The sequence below is a fragment of the Dromiciops gliroides genome, chromosome 3, assembly GCF_019393635.1.
Source record: "Dromiciops gliroides isolate mDroGli1 chromosome 3, mDroGli1.pri, whole genome shotgun sequence".
Lineage (NCBI taxonomy): Eukaryota > Metazoa > Chordata > Mammalia > Microbiotheria > Microbiotheriidae > Dromiciops > Dromiciops gliroides.
This window is the reverse complement of record NC_057863.1, coordinates 185,379,386-185,399,300: the sequence shown is the minus strand read 5'-3', so window position 1 is coordinate 185,399,300 and position 19,915 is coordinate 185,379,386. Positions and strand designations below refer to the sequence as shown.

Genomic DNA, 19,915 nt, shown 5'->3' with positions numbered 1-19,915 from the left:
CAAGAAAAGGAAAGTCATTTCAGCCTTTTTTCCATGTTATTCACTGGCTAAGGGAGATTAGCCCCAACTATCTAAAACTCTTAGCTCTAAAGAGCTGGGCTTTCAAACTGATGGACTCACCCATTTGAGTTGTCTCTGGCAACTTTACTAGAGTCTTAGCCTTTACTTTAAAGATGTACATTAAAAAAAAACAACTGGAATTTCCATATTGGGAACTCAATAGAGAAGGGTTCCATGAGATATGCAGCGGAAACACACTCTAGAAAACTGGGGTTGTTGGGAGGAAGGAAGAGGATTGTATTTTAACTCTTACAAGTGTGAATACACGATGGCAGTGACTGTCCCAAATGCCTGGAATCCATTTCCTCCTTCCTTTAAGAGTGACTCTCTTCCTTTAAGATATCTCAAATATCATCTCCTGCATGAAACCTTTCCTTATCCCCCAATTGCCCTCTGTGCCTCTGGTTACTTTGTATATATCTTTTATTGATTCAGTATATATTTATGCTGTGTATATTTTAAGATGTACTAGTTGTTTCCACCATTAGAATGTAAGCTCATCGAGAGCAGGGGTAGTTAGTTGTTCTTTCTATTTATATCCCTAATGCCTATCACAGTGCCTTGAACAAAATAGCCATTTAATAAACACTTATTGATTGATTTATTGAGAAAGGGTACAAGAACTCTCATTAAGCAGCAGGAAGAGATGTCAGGCCATTGACAGAAGAGAAATAATTTTTAGATGAGCTAGGTCAACTAATTTTTGCTATCTCTAAGCCTCTGGACCTTTCAAAGTTTACACAATACTACTGTTCATTTTTGTTTCTTTCACATTTGGCATTGAACTCCCATGCTATAGCCAAAAAATACATTGCTGTAGTTTGGTTTCATGAGACATAAAAAGAGCCATGTTGCACATTCCTCATCTCGTTTTCTTTCTTCACAAAGACTTCCTGTGCATGGGAGTTGGGGGGAGGAAAGGGAGGGATTATTGCTCACTTGCCATCCAACATTTAGCAGCAGAAGGCAATGGGGCAATCCTGTTAGCATTGCCTTTCCTAGGGAAAACTCGATAAATGAGGCTAATATGGTAGCTGAGAAATATTTGGATTATCTATTTACAGATACCTTTCCCTCTGCCTCATCTGTAAAATAAGGGAGTTAAACTCGATGATCATTAAAGCCCTTCCAGCTCTACGATGTCTATGTTTTCTCTGTACCCAAACACCATTCGGCACTGAAGAAATGTGAGGTAATGCTTGTCCTCTATAATCTGATGGTCTGGCTAAAGAGACAATTCTAACACATGCAGAACATAATAACAAACAATATTCCCCAGTGATCAGCCAAGGAACTAATTTATTCAGTTCAACCCGACAGGGACTGTCAAAATAAAGCACGAGCTAAGGTACCTTGCAGTCACAGCCAATGGGTTTCTTGCACTCATCACATATGTTGGAATACAGGCTCTCAAAGCACTTCACACAGTAGGGATCCTCTTCTCTCAGGATGTATTTCTTTCCAAACAGGGATTCATTGCAGTGGTGGCAATCAAAACGCTCAGTCATTTTGACACCTTGGTTTCCAGCAGCCTGTCAAAAGGAAAAAATTCAAAGCCCCATTAATGCTTCTTTGTCACAAGGCACACTCAGGAATCAAGCAGAGTGTCATTGGTATCAGTTTCAGTCAAGTGGTATTCTATTTCCACTTGGTGAATAATTTTCGTATTGGCTAGTTTAAGTAATCTTTCATTTCCTAAATTAGCATGCAAAAAAAAAAAGGTTTCTCCCCAGTTAGTGACATGGGTTTCCCCCACACATTCTATTCTAAAATCTGTTTTTCTTTATCCAGTGCTATGAGACCTTATCAATTTGGGAGAAAAGTAAAACTCTGGACCAGGGTTCTTTACCCTCTCTTGCTTTTTATATTTTTAAAATACATAACATCATCATAAATCAATTCTTCCCATTCTCCCTTCCCCTGAAATAGATGGGCAGGGATTTAAAACAATATGTTCATTTCTATTAAAAGATTTTCCATGAGCTTCTTTTCATGATTCACAAGTTTAAATGTTAAGAAACAGCAGGGGTAGGGAGGGGGTGGGCCAGAGAATCAGAGGATAGTAAATCTGAGAGAAAATGGGCACAGTATCCTCGACTGTGATGTTGCATTAGAAAATATATGAGCAAAAGAGAAATAACTCAAGTGCTTTATTTATCCTAAATTAAAAAAAACACAACAACAATTCAGCTGCATGGAGCAGGATGAAGGAAAAGGGCTCTCTTCAAAAATACAGACAAATGTACAGTGTTAAAAGCAGTGACCTCCAACAGTGGCGCTAACAGGCAATATAGGGCTCATTTCAAAGAGAAGCAAGTATGAGTCTCCGTGCTTTGGCCATATGACAGTCATGGTGAATTTTTCCAGGATGAGTGTACAGCATGCATGACTGCTGTGGAGGTGGGGTGATGGAGAGCAGGGGTGGGAAAGGTTTTTCACTGTTCCTCATAGAGTATCTCATACAGATCTGTTGGGATTTTCCCACAGATTTATGGGTACTAAGTTAAGATTTATGGATTGCTGGAGCTAGAAGGGACTTTGGACATTATCTAGTTCAGTGCTCTTATTTTGGAGATGAGAAAGCTGAGAAAAAGTGAAGTAATTTATGTACAGTTATGTATAGTTGCATAACTAGTCGGGAGTAGAGATGGGCATCCTAGTATCACAGAATTAGAGTTGGAAGGGACTTGAAAGATCAACTAATCTGACATATATCAATGAGGAATGGAGGCTCTGTAACTTGCCCAAATTCCCACAAATAATTAAATGGCCAAGCCAGGAATTGAACCCAGGTTTCTTTGACTCATAGTCCAGAATTTCTTCCAATTATTTTATTGCATCATGACTGGTGCTATTTGGCAGGGAAATTTTTTTTCCATTGTACTAATAATACTTGGTACAGTGTTGTTGTTTTTTTTCAGGAGTGCGCGCACACACATACACACACACACGTGTTTATTTTCTTTTATGAACAAGTTAAGAGGAATGATTAATTTACTAAAAGCAAAAGGGAAGAAAGATTAAGTAGGTTGGACACTGCCACATGTGACAAGTTGTATATTAAGATTCCTTAAATGAACAGCACTCTGTAAATGGAAAATGGTCAAGAATGGGTACATTAAAGGTAAATAGGAATATAGTTGTTTATGATTATGGGAGCCTTGATTCTGGGTTTGAAGCAAAAAAAAAATCAATAAATATATTGATTTGTGCCATATGGTTCAGTAAAGTTCTAAAAGAGATCCAATAATTGACTTTTGTTTTACTTAAAAGTTATTGAAGTGACAAGAAAGACACAAAGTCAATTTAAAAATATCTGCAGTTTGTGGAAACAGCCTATGGGATAGAAGGACTAACTTGGTATTATTGTGTGCTTGAAGCTTCAATAGCTATAAGCAAAGAAACTGCCATTTTTTTGCATGTGTATTCATTCTTAATCACTCTTAAATTTAAAGGATACTGTTCTTTCAAGGAATCTAGGCATAGAGTTAAACACATGGGGTATTGTCCACACCCTTAATCTTTCTTCCTGGAGTCAAAGAAAACATTGTCTGGACATTCTTGAGATAGTATCAATGTGGACCATAAGCATTTAAGTTGTTCTTCTGAAACCCATTGTGCAAAGATCCTTTGTACCTCTGCCATCTTGCCCTGCAGTGGTTGTGCTGGCAAGAGATTTAATGCGTTCCTTTAAGTCAACAGTTATTGGCAAAGTCAACACCAATCAGGTATTTTCTTGTTAACAGCTGACAAGAGCTTTTCCAATATGCATTTCTTTCAAGGGAAGACTACAAACTAACTGGAGGTAAGAAGGGCAATACATATGTGTGTGTGTGTATATATATATATATATATATATATATATATATATGCATGTGTATATTTTGTTTGCTTAAATGAGAGTGGTTCAGAAACAGAAGCAGCAAAAGGAGGTGAGAAGAGTCCATAGAGCTCACACAAATATCCATTGAACTGGAAAAGAGAATGGTGCTCAAACTACAATAAATGGTATTAGTAATAGGTATATCCAGTAGAAATGTAACCTCCTTGAAGGCAGTAGCTCTGGGTTTCATTTTTTTTTTTTTGCCTTAGTATACCCTGTACCCAGAACAATGCCTTAGATTTGGAAGATTTAATAAACTTTGGTTGAAATGAACCATGTGCCTTCATCTAAAGAGGATAAAAACTCTAGACATCAAGAAGATTTGATTGAATTGAAAAGTCTGCTATTAATATCGATGTTTAAGTCTTTACATAGTAACGTTTTTTAATGTTTTTTTAGCAGGAGGATCTTTTTTGGCAAGCCTAGTGATCACAGTACACAATTAAACATTCACTAAGTACTTATGAACAAGGCATTGGGAAACATCACAACTGATACATGTGTATGTATGTATGTATGTATGAGTGTATGCATACACACACACTCACACGCATATTGATCTCTGTTTTACAAAGTGCTTCCCATATATTTTTTTACTTCAGGTACAACATGTATCATCATCTTTATCTCACAGTTGAGAAAATCGAGGTTCAGAGTAGCATAGTTGCACAGCTAAGAATCAGAGCTGCAATTAGAACCCAGCCCCTCATCCCGACTTTCCTGACTCTTAGTCCAAAGTTCCTTCTGTTTTATCTCACTACTCAGATATATAGGTATGAGCACATGACACATGAGTGTCATACAGATGAAACTGAATTGGACTTGGAGTCAAAGGATAGGGAGGCAAATCTCAGCTCTGTCATTTACCAGCTCTGTGGGTGTCACCTCTGGGCCTCAATTTCTTCATATGTAAAATGAAAAAGTTGTACTAGATGGTACACAGAATTCCTTCTGGCTCCAATTGAAAGATATATGTTCCATGGTGTCCTGCTAATCTTGTCATCCTGTCCTGGCTGATCCAGCTGGGAGATTCAGTGGAGTGAGTGTTGGGCCTGGAATCAGGAATATTGTGTGACCCCAGGCGAAGTGCTTCACCTCTGTCTGCCTCAGTTTCCTCAACTATAAAACGGAGATAATAGTAGCACCACACAGGGTTGTCATGATGATCAAATAAGATACTTGTAAAATTTTTAGCACTGTGCCTGGCACATGGTAAGCATTTAATAAGTGCTTCCTCCCTTCCAATTATTTTTTTTTGTGGGACAATGAGGGTTAAGTGACTTGCCCAGGGTCACACAGCTAGTAAGTGTCAAGTGTCTGAGCTCAGATTTGAACTCAGGTCCTCCTGAATCCAAGGTTGGTGCTTTATCTATTGTGCCACCTAGCTGCCTCGTCCCTTCCAATTCTAACAGAGGTCCTATGAAGAAAGAATTGGGAGAAATTCCAAGACAAAACTTGGGAGAGTTAAACCAATGAAGACTTTCTTTATAGAATTATTTTTGACCCCTCACTTAAACCCCGACATATCCCATCTGTTGCTTGCTTTATTGCTTCTGCCTTTGCAATACCTCTTGTAGGCAACCCCTTCTCTATACTCCTAAAGCTCATCACCTCACATGTAGACCACTACATTGGCCTTCTGGATGGTCTTCCAGCCTCATATCTCTCTTCCTTCCATCTTTCACTCAACCGCCAAAGTGACCTTTCTGACCATGTCATAGCCCCCATTTTGCTCTCTTCACCCTATCTAGTGGCTCCCTATTATCTCCAAGATCAAATATAAAATCCTTTCACTTTTTTTTTAAGTGAGTCAATTGGGGTTAGGTGACTTGCCCAGGGTCATACAGCTAGTTAAGTATTAAGTGTCTGAGGCCAGATTTGAACTCAAGTACTCCTGACTCCAGGACCGGTGCTCTATCCACCGCACCATCTAGCTGCCCCCAAATCCTTTCACCTTTAAAGACATTCATAGCCTGGCCTTTTCCTATTTCTCCAGTCTTTTTACACCTTGCCTTTTTTTTTTTTTAAACATACATGTACTTTACAAATCAGCAGTGCTGGCCTTTTTGTTGTTCATACCACAAGCCACTCTATTTCCCAACTCTTGCCTTTTCATTGGCTACACTCATGTCTTCTGTCTACTAGTTTCCATGACCTCCTTCAAAACTTACCTCAGACTTTACCTTCTGCTGTAGTTCTTTCTCCGTCCCTCCCATTGTTATTGTCTTCCTTTCAAGATGACCTTCAATTTATACTATATGTATCTTGTATGCACATGGCTGACATGTTGTTTTCCTCATTAGAAAATGAGGGTAGGGGACATTTTTTGCTGTTATTTGTATCCCTAAAGTTGGCCCAGTGCCTGGCACAAAGTAAGCACTTAATTGTAACCCCTATCCCCAAACCTATTGGCTGGAGATGAATATCTTACCTACATGAGGGGAGGGATAGAATTGGTGAGCATAGAAGAGCTCCAGTCCTTTCCAGTCCCCTGTGGGACTCCCCAAAGGCCAGATCCCTTCAAGTCTTTCTAAATTTCAAGTCTGCTTTAAGCTCTTAGTTGCTTTAGATGCCACTGGCTTCCAAATTTGAGAGAAAAGATGGAAGAAACCAACTCCGCTTTAGGTTGCTGATGGCAAAGGTTCTGGGAAGACAGGAGAGAAGCTAGCAGTCTCCATCACATCTTTATATCCAGTTTGCTACACTAGATACTTTGGGAAGTTTCTCCTTGGGTGAGACACAGCCAGTATGTATCAGAGGCAGATTGTGAGTCCAAGCTTTCCTGACTTCAAAGCCAAATCCCTAACCACTATACCATACTGTCTCTCACACAGTTAAATATTAAGTATAATGCTCTAGAGCAAATGTTCACCATCACTGATGACCTACATGTTAAAATGTATATTGCTTGCCAAGGTCATTCTTCGGTAGTTTAACAATAATATCACCATTATATATTACTGTAATGTGTCATTTACATTTCACTTCATTCTTACAATGACTACATGATATATGCAGGACATGTATTTTTACATCCATTTTTATAGAGATTTTTATAGGCCACAGGGAAGTTATGACTTGGCTAGAGCCATATATCTGGCTTGGGAAGCAGTCAAGGGAGGTTACTCCAGTGACTCTGTTGCTTTTGGATAAGATACTGAGTCCTTAGATGCTTGGCATCTATAGCCCTCCCAACTATAGCTCTTGCCTACCTTTCCTGGCTATTGTATATTACACTTTTTTTTTTTTTACCAAGCCTGTATTCTAGTCAAATAGGCCTTATCCTCTGTGTGTGCCACTCTCTCAATCAACATCAGTGGGATGAAATCTAGTTAGTAGTTGACTAAGAACATTAGAAGACCTCATGTCCTCTGATTGGGCCTCCAGTAAACTTTCCCTTGCACCAGGTTTTGTATTTTAACAGAATTCTATTTGAACACACACATTTTCCAGTATTAGATTAAATAGTCTACAAGCCAACAAGAGATCTAAGAGTCCCTTCCTCCACTTCTAAACAGTTTAAAACTAATTCTTCCTTTCCTTTTTAAAGTGAAACTAACCAGAAGAGAAATATTATTCTTATCCCTACCCAGACCCCAAATGATCCATGCATTTAAAGTTATATAACCCAGTCTTAAACAGACTTTTGGTTTTTTTGAGCTTTGCAATGTACCCACCTTCCCCAACTTCATATTTCCCTTAAAATATCTTAGACGATAAGGCTTAGATATTTGAAATGAAGGAGAGACAAAACTAGTTTTTCTTTTTATTGCAATATAATGTACATAGGAATAGTGTAATCTCATTCAAACAGAACACCCAAGTTTTCATGCCCGTTTTGAAGTGACCCTTTTTAGTACCATGGGAGGTCAACCACTTATCTTTACTGCCTATTACATAGCTCAGAGGAATGTGAAAAGGATTAAGCAATAAAGACTTGGAGCTACAAGGAGACAGGTATCATACAAGCACAAGGCATGACTGCTGCAATGTTATTTCATTGACTTCAATCCAAGGCACAAATTCCCGGATTGAACAGACTTTATAAAGACTGAATCATACCCTGATGTCATTTCCCAGAACTGTTAGAATACTTCTGAACAACCAGGTTGGGCAGGGCACCCTAATCACCTTCCATCCTGTACTTTAAGACTCAGCATTTGGCTGTTCCTATTGAGGACTCACCCAATGAAGTTACTAAATAGCAATACAGAGTCCCTGCTACCCACCCAACTCAAAAAACTCACAAAATCAGCAAGTAGCAATTTAAGCTCCCAGAGCTTGCCTTACATGTAACTAAAAGCTCAGGCAGCTACCAACTGGTTACCAGCTCCTCTGATTATGTGGAGGTTTATTGAGCAGGGTTTCTGATTTGAAAAGAATTCTATTTGACACAAACATCTTCCAATATTGGGTTAATCTACAAGCCAAGAAGACACCTAAGACCTGTCATATTCAAGTTTGTGACTTAAAAATCACAAAATTAGAGGAGAGAAGGAAAAGAGAAGGGGAGGGAAATAAAGAAGAATGGAGAGGATAGAGAGCCAAGTAAGTAGAAGGGAGAAAAGGGGGAAGGGAAGAGCAATATAGATTCAGGGCAAAGAAGAAGATAAAAACAGGAAATTTATATCTGTAGTTCCTGTTTAGAAGGGATCAAGGGACCCACTACAAATGATATTATAGGGGGAGGAGGGCTATGAAAACACTTCCCATTCTCATTCAGTGGTGGATTAAAATCTATTGGTCATCTTTATCAAGTATTTATTAAACACCTCTATATTTCATGCATTATATCAAATGATGGGAATTCAAAGTCAAAAATGAAATAGTCCTTGCTTTCAAGGAATTTACATTCTATCTAATTCGCCAAGATTTGGGGCACCTTTTCTCATTGTTTATAATAAAGAAAGAAAAAAAAATGAAAGGAAGGAAGGAAGGAAGGAAGGAAGGAAGGAAGGAAGGAAGGAAGGAAGGAGGTAGGAAAGAAAAGAACTATCAGGGCAGTTATATTAGTGGTAGGTCTGGAGTAAGGAAGACCTGAATTCAAATTTGGATTTAGACACTAGCTGTGTGACCCTGGGTAAGTCGCTTAACCTGTCTGCCTCAGTTTCATCATCTATAAAATGGAAATAATAATAACACCTACTTCTTAGGGTTCTTGTGAAGACCAAGCAATAATAAATGTAAAGCACTTAGTATAGTGTCTGATACATAGTAAAAGCAATATCTAAATCTATCAATCAATCTATCTACTATATAAACAATATTGTAATCATGATCCCATGATTCCATCTGTAAAGGGAATTCCCATTAAGGAAATTACCAATTTAGATTAGGCACTTTCTTGCAATTTATAGTCTTATAGAGAATTTTTGAGTGTTACTCCAGTTTGGCATCATATCAAATCACATATTTTTTTAAGGAAATATCATAGTGCTTTTTTTTTTTTTTTGCAGGGCAATGAGGGTTAAGTGACTTGCCCAGGGTCACTCAGCTAGTAAGTGTCAAGTGTCTGAGATTGAATTTGAACTCAGGTCCTCCTGAATCCAGGGCCAGTGCTTTATCTACTGTGCCACCTAGCTGCCCCCTCCATAGTACTTTTTTTTTTTTTTTTGGTGAGGCAATTGAGGTTAAGTGACTTGCCCAGGGTCACATAGCTAGTAAGTGTTAAGTGTCTGAGGCCGGATTTGAACTCAGGTCCTCCTGAATCCAGGGCCGGTGCTCTATCCACTGTGCCATCTAGCTGCCCTTGGCTCACATTTTTAACATGCTGTGTGCTATAAGGATGAATTGTTGCTCAAATACAAGTACTGTTTGATATAAATGCATAAAACTTACCTGTAATCCACTCTAAATGAGTGACAGAGAAAGAGCTGTGTGGTGGTGGTATGATACACATGGTATAGCACGGAAACAAAAGGTTTAAACTCTATTGGGGCAGCTAGGTGGTACAGTGGATAGAGCATCAGGCCTGGAGTTGGGAAGACTTGAGTTCAAATCCAACCTCAGATAGTTACAAGCTGAGTGACCCTGGACAAGTCACTTAACCTCTGTTTGCTTCAGTTTCGTCATCTGTAAAATGGGAATAATGACATCTATCTCTCAGGGTTCTGAGGACTAAATGAGATAATAATTGTAAAGTGCTTAGGTGCTATATAAATGTTAGCTATTATTACTATTGAGGACACCTACACATGAGATTTGTTTGCCTCCCAGGTAGACTATCTTGGCTCTTGTTTCTTTTTTGTTTTTTGTTGTTTTTGTTTTTTCTCATTTCTTTTTTTTACAGACCTAGTGATGGTATTTCTGTTCTCATTTCTAAGAGAGTTCTGCCCACAGCCAGTGAGGCTTCGGTTTTTCTAAAATAAGGCTGCTTCAGCCTGATTGGGTGACTTGAACCCTATCGGATATTTTCATGACCTTATTCTGCAGGCTTCTCTAAGGATTTGGGGTCTTACCTCAGCCCTGGGTTTCCTGCTTAACACCTGGATATGCTATCTCTCCAATTATATTCAGGTCATTGGTGTCTTATTGGCTCTCAGCTTGTGGCTGTCTAGTACAGTGGGAAAAGTATCAGAAGGTCTGGGTTCAAATCCTGGTTTTGCAATTTGGATCTTGATTTAAGTTGAAAGGTCATCTAGGTAGCATGTGACCTTGCCCCCAAATTCTTCATATACAAAATAAGGGAGTCAGACTAAATGACTATTATTTTGTGAATGTCCAAATCAGTTATTTATGATAGCGTTTTCTGAGTAGTTTCTCAACTATCAATAACCTGCTAGTACCCTGATAGATTGGCACTAATCAGATTTGTCTCCTATTAAATTTGGGCTATCTTGCTCCAGAACCGCACTAGATAACTCTCACTACTCACTACATGACCAGGAGCCCGGTGGAGATCAGGCAAGCATGGAATTGTTGTTGTTCTTTGGTCTGTTAGTCATGTCTGACTCTTTGTGACCCCATTTGGGGTTTTCTAAGCAAAGATACTGGAGTGATTTGCCTTTTCTTTCTCTTTAAGCAGAAGCCCCATTAAGCAATCATAACCACCTAGTTTACCTTGTCAGTTCCTCATTGCATGTAGCCATGCATATTAGGGTAGCCTCTCAAGTGCTGAATGCCCCTTTACCAAAGCTTGGAATGTTCCCTACCAATTTATATGTAACAGGATTCATTCCTTAAGAAAAAGCTTAAACATCCCTATTTATGGGTGCAGCAAATGAGTCACTAATAGAAGTTATGTGGACTCTTTCAAGAAGAACTGTTGGTTTTTCTATTTTCTTCCATCTCTCTGTTTATGTATTAAGGGATGTATTATTATTATTATTATTATTATTATTATTATTATTATTATTATTATTATTATTATTTGGTGGGGCAGTGAGGGTTAAGGGACTTAACCTTAGCCCAGGGTCACATAGCTAGTAAGTGTCAAGTGTATGAGGTCAAATTTGAACTCAGGTCCTCCTGAATCCAGGGCCAGTGCTTTATCCACTGTGCCACCTAGCTGTCCCCTGGACTATTACTTTTACTCTCATCCTCCTCTCCCTTCCCTATATGAATGAGCATAAGAAATATTTTGTGTAAATAAGTATCATCAGGGAATAGAGGATGTATTTTGTATTTCCCCTAGTGCCACACAGTGCTTTTGTGGCTAATAAATAGTTGTTGAATGAATCACCAAAATGTAAATCTGTTTTATATGAGATACTTCCTTCAATTCTTTTAGGATGAGATATTTCATCCCTGTGGGCACTATTTCTACCAATGAATACTCCTCCCTGCCTTAGTATCTATAGCCAAAAATATTCATTACACATTATTCGTCATTTGCCAATGCTTAGGTGATCTTGGAATTTAGTTTCACTTCATGCATGGGCCTTTCCAGCCAAGAACTACATAATGTGCACTCCAAAAGGTATGGCCTTTGAGGACTCAAGGTCTCCCTTTCCAACAAGGACTAACCATCCGATGTCAGGAATATCTTGGTTCAAGTCTCAATTCTAGTATATCCTAGCAATGTGACCTTATGATATTTAACTTCTTAGTGGGACTAGGAAGGTTTCTCTTACATAATGGCTAGTGTTAAAGACTCCTAATTCAAAGATTGGAATATAACAAGTACTGAGATTAATCCCTCGATGTCCTCTATCTAGGTGGTAGTAAAGTTAGATGAAGCTTCATGGTTTTCCACAGGGGAGAGACTCTCCAAAGGCTATACCCAGGTTTGTACCATCTGCACAGTCTGGAGGGGGCTAGGACAAGTCTGGTGCAAAGCAGCTGCCATCAAGAACATTCCTTTAGGGCAACTAGGTGGCATAGTAGATAGAACACTGGTCCTGGAGTCAAGAGTACCTGAGTTCCAATCTGACCTCAGATACTTACTTGCTGTGTGACCCTGGGCAAGTCACTTAACCCTGATTGGCTCCCCAAAAAATTCTTTTGGAATTTCCTTTCCAGCTTCCCTTATTTTAAGCAATACAGTTCTAGGTATCATCAAACAGCCCCTGGCATTCTGCATGGACACACAATTTTCACACAAAGACATGAGAGCATCTCTAAAACACTGAGATTTGGGTCAAGGAGTATCCTTCCATGGGAGTAACAACAGGGGAGACATTAGGGAGGGGACATTTGGGGATTTCTGAGGTATTGCTGGAAGTTAGTTCCCCCATAGTTGCTCACATTTTCATTTGTCCCATAACTATTTCTGGGATTCCATTAGTATAAAATTCCTGCACACCTCTGTATCAGCCCAATTTAATTTAATAAACATTGATTAGACATATACTATGTGTATGACACTGGACTAGGCATTGAGAATATGAAGACAATGCTAGAACAATCCTCTCAAGGAGTGCAGGGGAGAAGATAAGTTCTGCTTTGGATATGTTGAGTATGAGATTACTAGGGGAGATCCTGAAGGAAGTCTCCAGGACACAGTTGATAATATATTTACAACTAGGGTTCATGAGAGAGGTTAGGGATGAGTCAAAGATTTGGAAGTCACTTGCCTAAGAAATGATACGGGAGCTCATGGAAACTGATAACTTTTCCAAATGGAAAGGACATAGAACACAGCCACGGGCTGTACCCATGATAAAGGGGCAGGAGATGTAGAACTACTTTTTCCTCCTTTGCTGGATCATCTTTAAGGCCGGTAAAGAATCACAAAATAGGATCACAGAAGCCAAACAAAGAGAGCGTCTCCAGGAGGAGTTGAGTGATTAGCAGTATTGATGCAGTGATGTCAAGAAAGAGGAGAACTGAGAAGACATAATTGATTCAGCAGTTTAGAGATCATCCGAGATGTTGGAGGAATAGTAGGGGAAGGAAGTCAAACTGCAAGGAATTGCAACATTGTGAGGAAAGGAAGGCAAGGAAGTAGATGATTCTTTCTAGGATTTTGGCAGTGAAAGCTAGGAGAGACGATAAGACATTAACTTGAGGAAATGGCAAAGTTGCGTCAGATCTAATTAAACTATGATTACTGCAATTAATTTCATAATGCTTGGCTTTTTGGTGCTGTCACCTTTCCCATAAAGATATATTTCATATTTAAGATTTTTATAATTACAAGTGCCATTCTTTTGTGAATATAAATAGATTGACATTGCTTACTAGAAAATGTATGCACTTAATGGGGAATATATACACACTTTTTTATTTGCCTGCCAGCCTATCTCATAAATGTAAGACACCTCAATATAGAATGTTGAACTAAAGACCCAAAGAAAATGCTCATCGTGTATAACACAGGCAACATTCATTAGAGTCTGGATAGCGACTCGGGAGAGTTGAGTTAAGTAAGACAATTAAACTATGAATAAATGTAATGGCACCTTTGGTCTTTGTTTTGCCATGTAGCTCCTGGACGAGTTGCTGAAGAGTAAACCCTTGGTCTCTGGGAATGTTTTGAAGAATCCAACCAGGGGCAAGAGAGTCAAGACTGCTATGTTGATAAGAACAGGTCCAAAGTTAGTCATGAGGTGAGTTAGACATGCTCCTTGCCTTCTCTCTTTCCCTTCTTTGACCTTTCAAGCAACACTTTTCACTACCCATCAACCACTGCCTTAGAAAATTTGCAAAGAAAGGTCTACCATAGAAACAAAAGTCTCTTTTCTAACCCCTTCTTCTTGGTCCATGATCCTATTTTCATTTGATGTACAGTTTTTCTCTGTGTGTCCCTCAAATGAATTCAAACTAATGCCAAGTGAGGACTTACTGAAGAAACTGGGAACATTTAGCCTGGAAAAGAAAAGACTTGAGGGTGATCACTACCTAAAAATATTTGGGGTCTGGTCCTGTGGAAGAGGGACAAGACTTTTTCTGCTTTGATCCAGAACTAGAGGAATTTTTGGCTCAGACTTCTTAACAAATAAAATTCTTAACAGTTATGGATGTCCAAAAGTGGTGTTGGGCTCCCTCAAAGAGCTGTCCGTTCTTTAGACTAGAGGTCTTCAAGTAGAAGATGGAGTCGTAGAAGTAGGGTAGTCGTGTTTCAAAGAGGAATTGGGCTAGTTGATTTGAGATCCCTCTCAATTCTAAGATTTTTGGGGATAAATTTCACCAGGATTTAGGATTTCATCAGGATTATATATAGATGTCTATAAACACATATAACATATATACCTATAACTAAATCTGGTAAAATAGGCATATATATGAACATATATGTATATATGTTATATCTATCTATACCTATATACACATATTTCTCCCTATTTTGTTCTTTTGTTCTTTCTTTGAGGAACTGCATCTGCTTCAGTTACTTAGACTGTTTTTCTTTTTTGGCGCAACCCCGATTTTCCAGCTGTGTCAGTGTTAGATGTTCCACCTCCTTTGTCCCCTCCAACTGCTAGTATTCCCTTCCATTAACCCCTCCCAATCCTTTAATTGCTTCATAACTACTTTGAATATATTTTGTATTTATCTACTATATATTGCTTTCCCCTAAAACAACTATCCCCGATTGTAAAATATGAGGTCCTTGAGAACAGGGACTATTTCTTTTTTGATCTTTGTATTCCCCAAACCTAGCATACAGTTAGTTGTTGTTGCTCAGTTATGTCAGTCATGTCCGACTCTTTGTGACCCCATTTGGGGTTTTCTTAGCAAAGATACTGGAGTGGTTAGCCATTTCCTTCTCCAGCTCATTTGACAGATGAAGAAACTGAGGCAAACAGGGTTAAGTGACTTGCCCAGGCTTACACTGCTAGTAAGTATCTGAGACTGGATTTGAATTCAGGAAGATGAGTCTTCCTGACTCCAGGCCTGGCGCTCTACCTACTGTGGCACCTAGCATATAGCAGTTGCTTAAGAAATGATTCTTGAATGAATCTTTCTGCCTATATTGATTGTGGGTTGTTCCCTATCAGGGGAAGGAAGACTAAACTTTTTCCCTCTCTTCTAACATCTCTCAAGTTCATCTTTCTTGTTCTTATTTTGTCCTCACTCTCCAACAGCAGCCTCCTTCTCTAGCACAACATCCATATTATATATATATATATATATATATATATATATATATATATATATATGTATGTATTTTTTTTTTGGCGGGGCAGTTTTATTAGCTATAAATTCTTTCCCTTTGTTTTGATCACCTTATACATGAATGCTAGGGCAGCTAGGTGACACAGTTGATAGAGCACTGGCCCTGGAGTCGGGAGTATGTGAGTTTAAATGTGACCTCAGATACTTGACGCTTACTAGTTATGTGACCCTGAACAAGTCACTTAACCCCAATTGCCTCAAAAATCCGGAATCATCAATAGTCTTTTTGATATATATCTTTCCACTGGACCCAGTGGCTCTGGTGGAGGGAATGAGGCTGGTGACTTTGCACAGCCTTCCCTTACTTAAATCCAAATCACTGCAAGTTATGACATCACCTCTTGATGTCATGATCCTCTTTGAGAATGAAGGAGGGGCAGCTAGGTGGTGCAGTGGATAGAGCACCTGCCCTGGAGTCAGGAGGACCTGAGTTCAAATCCAGCCTCAGACACTTAACACTTACTAGCTGTGTGACCCTGGGCAAGTCACTTAACCCCAACTGCCTCACTTAAAAAAAAAAAAAGAGAGAATGAAGGAACAACAACATGATTGCTATTAATTTAGGTTCTCTTTCACATGGTGTTTCAGCTCATCACAAATCTTTTCTCCTCCCCTCTCCCAGGACTATCATTACTTCTATCCTTCACAAATCATTATTTAAATGATTTGAGTAAAAATTGAGAAAATTGTTATTTTAGTTGCCTCTTGGAGTCTATTTCTGATTACATTTGCATCAGGTCTTATGTGGACCTTTCTCTACAGGCATACAAACCATTGCTGTCTATAAACTTCTTTGAAATGCTATTTATTAAGCCTGTTAAGGTACCTCCCTGTTGATGGCCAAATTCCATCTCACAATATGTTCTTTCCAGGTAAGCTAGGACTGATTTACACTAATGGAAAAGATGATTTTTGAGATACAAAACTAGTAATGATGTAAGGACACTGAACATAAGCATGGTGGGCAGTAGTCAGATAAACAATTATGACAACACTGCCCTTTCCAAAATTCTACTGGACATTATACCCTTTGGTGATTGCATGGCACAAAAAGGTATAGGGTTTTACATAGCTTTTTAAAAAAAATTCAACATTTAGTAAGTGTCAACAATGGCCAAGGCCCTCAGAATAAAAGGAGAAACATGAAGAAAAATGCCTGATATTAAGGAGTTTATGTTCTATTGTATTACAAACACAGCAACTGAACTAGCCTGTTATAAACATAATAGTGTGGATTATTCCAAACGTTTTTTGACTTATGCTTATAAAATACATTTTCCAAGTGGTGTTGATTATGCTCAGAAAAATAAGGTTTCTTTTTTTTTAAAGTTTAGTTCTGTCTTCTAAATTATAAATTTACTATCATTGAAGAGACTTCTCTTTGATAAAACTACAGAGGAGCATGCTATTGGAAAAAATTACTAAACGAATAATTACTGAGTGGCTACTACGTATGAGGCCTTTATTCTAGAAACTGTGAGGGTATACAAAGATGATGAAAATGATGTTTCAGCGTCAATGAACTTGCAGCCTAATAAATGGAAAATAAAACATGTCCATAGCTTTTCATGGCTGGATGATGTAGGCATGAGAAGTCTAAAGCACCAACTTTTGTCTAAACTCCTAACATGGGGTAGATATGCAGAGAAGGGAAAGAAAGAGTTAACAAACTTACCCAGGATCCAGATTAGTCTCTGGTCTAAACTCTAGTATAATGGAATTACAAAGGATAGTAATAGCTTGCAAGGAATTTACAGATGAAAAGACAAGGTAGACTCAAGGAAAGAAGAAGAATATTGAGAATCACAGGGCAAAAAAACAGATTAGTTTATTCTTTTGCTTCTTAGGTCTAACACTACCCTACAAAGACCTCTTTCCCACATCTCTTTTATTGACTTTATTTTTCTGAATAACCCTCACTCTCAGGAAGCTCTTTCTCACATTTAACAAAATTGCTCTATTGATTTCTAAGCAACAGGTGTGTTGTTACCCTTGACTACTTATAGTCATGGAGTTGCGTTAGGGAAAAAAAAGTGTAGGGGCAGCTAGGTAGTGCAGTGGATAAAGCACTGAGTTCAAATTTGGCCTCAGATACTTGACAAGTACTAGCTGTGTGACCCTGGACAAGTCATTTGACCCTCATTTCCCTTCAGGGGGTGGAGGTGGGAATAAGTTTAAAGAATGGATAAAAATATGTGGCTGTGTTTGGCCATGCAGAAAACCTCCTTGACATTTTCAGGTACCTAAAGTATACATATTTGAAATTTGATATATGAATGAAATGAATTTTGCAAAATCCAAACTGGCTGAAGTTTTTACCAACATTTTTTAAAAGTTGATTTAAATTCTCTATTTGGAAAACAAGGAAATTTTCGTGTTACTAACATTTAAAACAAAGGTGTCATATGCATATATTCCTGTCCAATTAAGGTCTATACAAAATACATTTTTGAGCTCACTGATCTGGACACTCAAGCCTTTCCTGTTTCTAGATACAAATACACACAAGCAGCATTGGCATCAATATATTGAGATAAATTAGACTTTGGCAGCTGGGTTTGGGACATGGTTCTCTACATGTTGTCACTAATATATTCATTTTAACTTAATCCCGAATTATAATTATTTCCAAATAAGTGGTCTGAGTGGACACCTAAACAAAAATGCATGTGCTTTTACACTATCACATTCAAACTAGACTTATTGTCTTATTAAGCAAAAGCAGGAAAAAAACATGCAAGTCAGTGATTTTCATTTTCCTTTCTTCCAATGGTCACAGGATAATCAAAGAAAGCTATCCATATGATAGATTTATTATTGTTATTATTTGAATTGAGAACAAAGAAAGATTATTGATTTGGAGCTTTTGCAATTTCTTTCCCCACAAGAAGGTGAGAACTTTTCTATCTTAAACATTCTGTTTTTTCTCCCTATTTACAAGCAAATACTCCTGCCAAACAAAAGCAGATGGATCTAGATACCCTCCTTCGTTCTCTGGCACTACCGTTGGAGCACAAAATAAGCCACTCTTTTGTTGAGTTTGGAAGCTTTAAATATGCGCCGGGATGTAAGAGGAACGTTGGAACTCCGGCTCCCTCAAGCCAGACTCCCACCAGTATCACACATAGCAGAGTTGTGTTCGAATGTTCGCTAAACGACACAGTCCTTTTCTGTCATCTTATGGGGCTTCCCCATCTAGTATGGACCCAAAGGGAATCATTCACCCTCGTACCCCTTTCTCCTGCCCTTCCATGCCACCCTTCGGGCAAGGTGAGGCAGGGGAGAGGGGCTAAGCCGGGATCCTTCCTAGACTCACAGTCCCTTCCAAAATCCCAACCTTTTTGTCCTTCCTCAGCGGATCCGGCTTCTCTCCCGCAGCCTTTGTTATTCAAGCAGCACACCTCCAGCCATGCCTCCAACCTTTCTTTTCTCTTTTAGGGAGATCTGGAATCAGCGTCCAGCGGGGCGGGGAGCGAGCCGGCGAGCGAGGTAGGGAAGAAGGGAGGGTGGGAGGAAAGGGCTACTTACTGAGCAGCCGCTGCTGCGCGTTAGTGGGACTCGCTGGACCAGGGATGGGGAGGCACATCCATGGGCAGCCTGGGAAGGAGCACAATGGCCTGTGTGCAGAGCGGACGCGCAGGGGCCAGCCGGCCGGGCTCCCGCCGCCGTGCCAGGGGAGCGGAGGCGGCTCCGCCGAGTTCGGCTGGGCGGCCAGGGCTGTGTGGATACAAGCCGCCTGCCTTCACAGCCTAGTGAACCCCCCACTGTATCATTTTACCATATAAGGAGACAAAAGCATCGGAGACACTCACTCTTTAAGGCTCACAGCAGCTGGCATTCAACACTTTCTCTCGTCTGTGTGTGTGTGTGTGTGTGTGTGTGTGTGTGCGCGCGCGCGCGCGCGTCTGTGTGTGTATGTGCGCTCGTGTGCGTGCGTGTGTGTTTTCTTTTCCTCCCAAACACTCTTTTGTAAGGCTCTCTTGCTCCAGCCAAACTCTCCCTCCTCCTCCCTCCTCCTCCCTCCTCCTCCCTCCTCCTCCCTCCATCCTCCCTCCTCTCATCTACCGCCACCTCCACTCCCACCCCCATCTCCCTTCAACTACCTCTTTTCTTCATGTTTTCTTTCTTTCCCTTTTAACCCAATGATGTCTTTCATGGAAAACATCTTGATGAAAATCCAGCTGGATCAACTTACAGGAAGGAGAGTTTTACAGTAAGGCTGACACCAGCGTTCCAGGGCTCCTCACCTGGGGTACAGTGCCAAGACCAGGATTGCTGCTGTTGCTGCTGCTGATTGTCTAGGAATTATCAGAATCTGGTCACACACGGATGATTCTGTCAGCTAAACATTCACCTTCTGTTTACAAATGAGGAGGGGCAGCAGACAGACTTCGGAAGGGAGGGAATAGGGGTGAC

At 39.6% G+C, this 19,915-nt stretch overlaps 1 protein-coding gene across 4 annotated transcripts in view; it reads right to left on the bottom strand.

The window, feature by feature from the left end:
• FHL2 (four and a half LIM domains 2) overlaps positions 1–19,621 on the bottom strand; it is a 60,645-nt gene extending 41,024 nt beyond the window's left edge. Inside the window, exons 1-2 of one of the 4 annotated variants that reach the window (XM_043996720.1) lie at positions 19,603–19,621; positions 1,413–1,592 (exon numbers count right to left, since the gene is read on the bottom strand). In XM_043996720.1, coding sequence (XP_043852655.1) covers positions 1,413–1,568 — 156 coding nt within the window. In that variant the 5' untranslated portion in view covers positions 1,569–1,592; positions 19,603–19,621. Of the gene's footprint in view, positions 1–1,412; positions 1,593–18,836; positions 18,992–19,027; positions 19,266–19,311; positions 19,454–19,602 lie in introns of those variants that run through there. The other 3 variants (XM_043996719.1, XM_043996717.1, XM_043996718.1) reach the window with 3 other exon arrangements.
• Between the last annotated feature and the right edge of the window lie 294 nt (positions 19,622–19,915).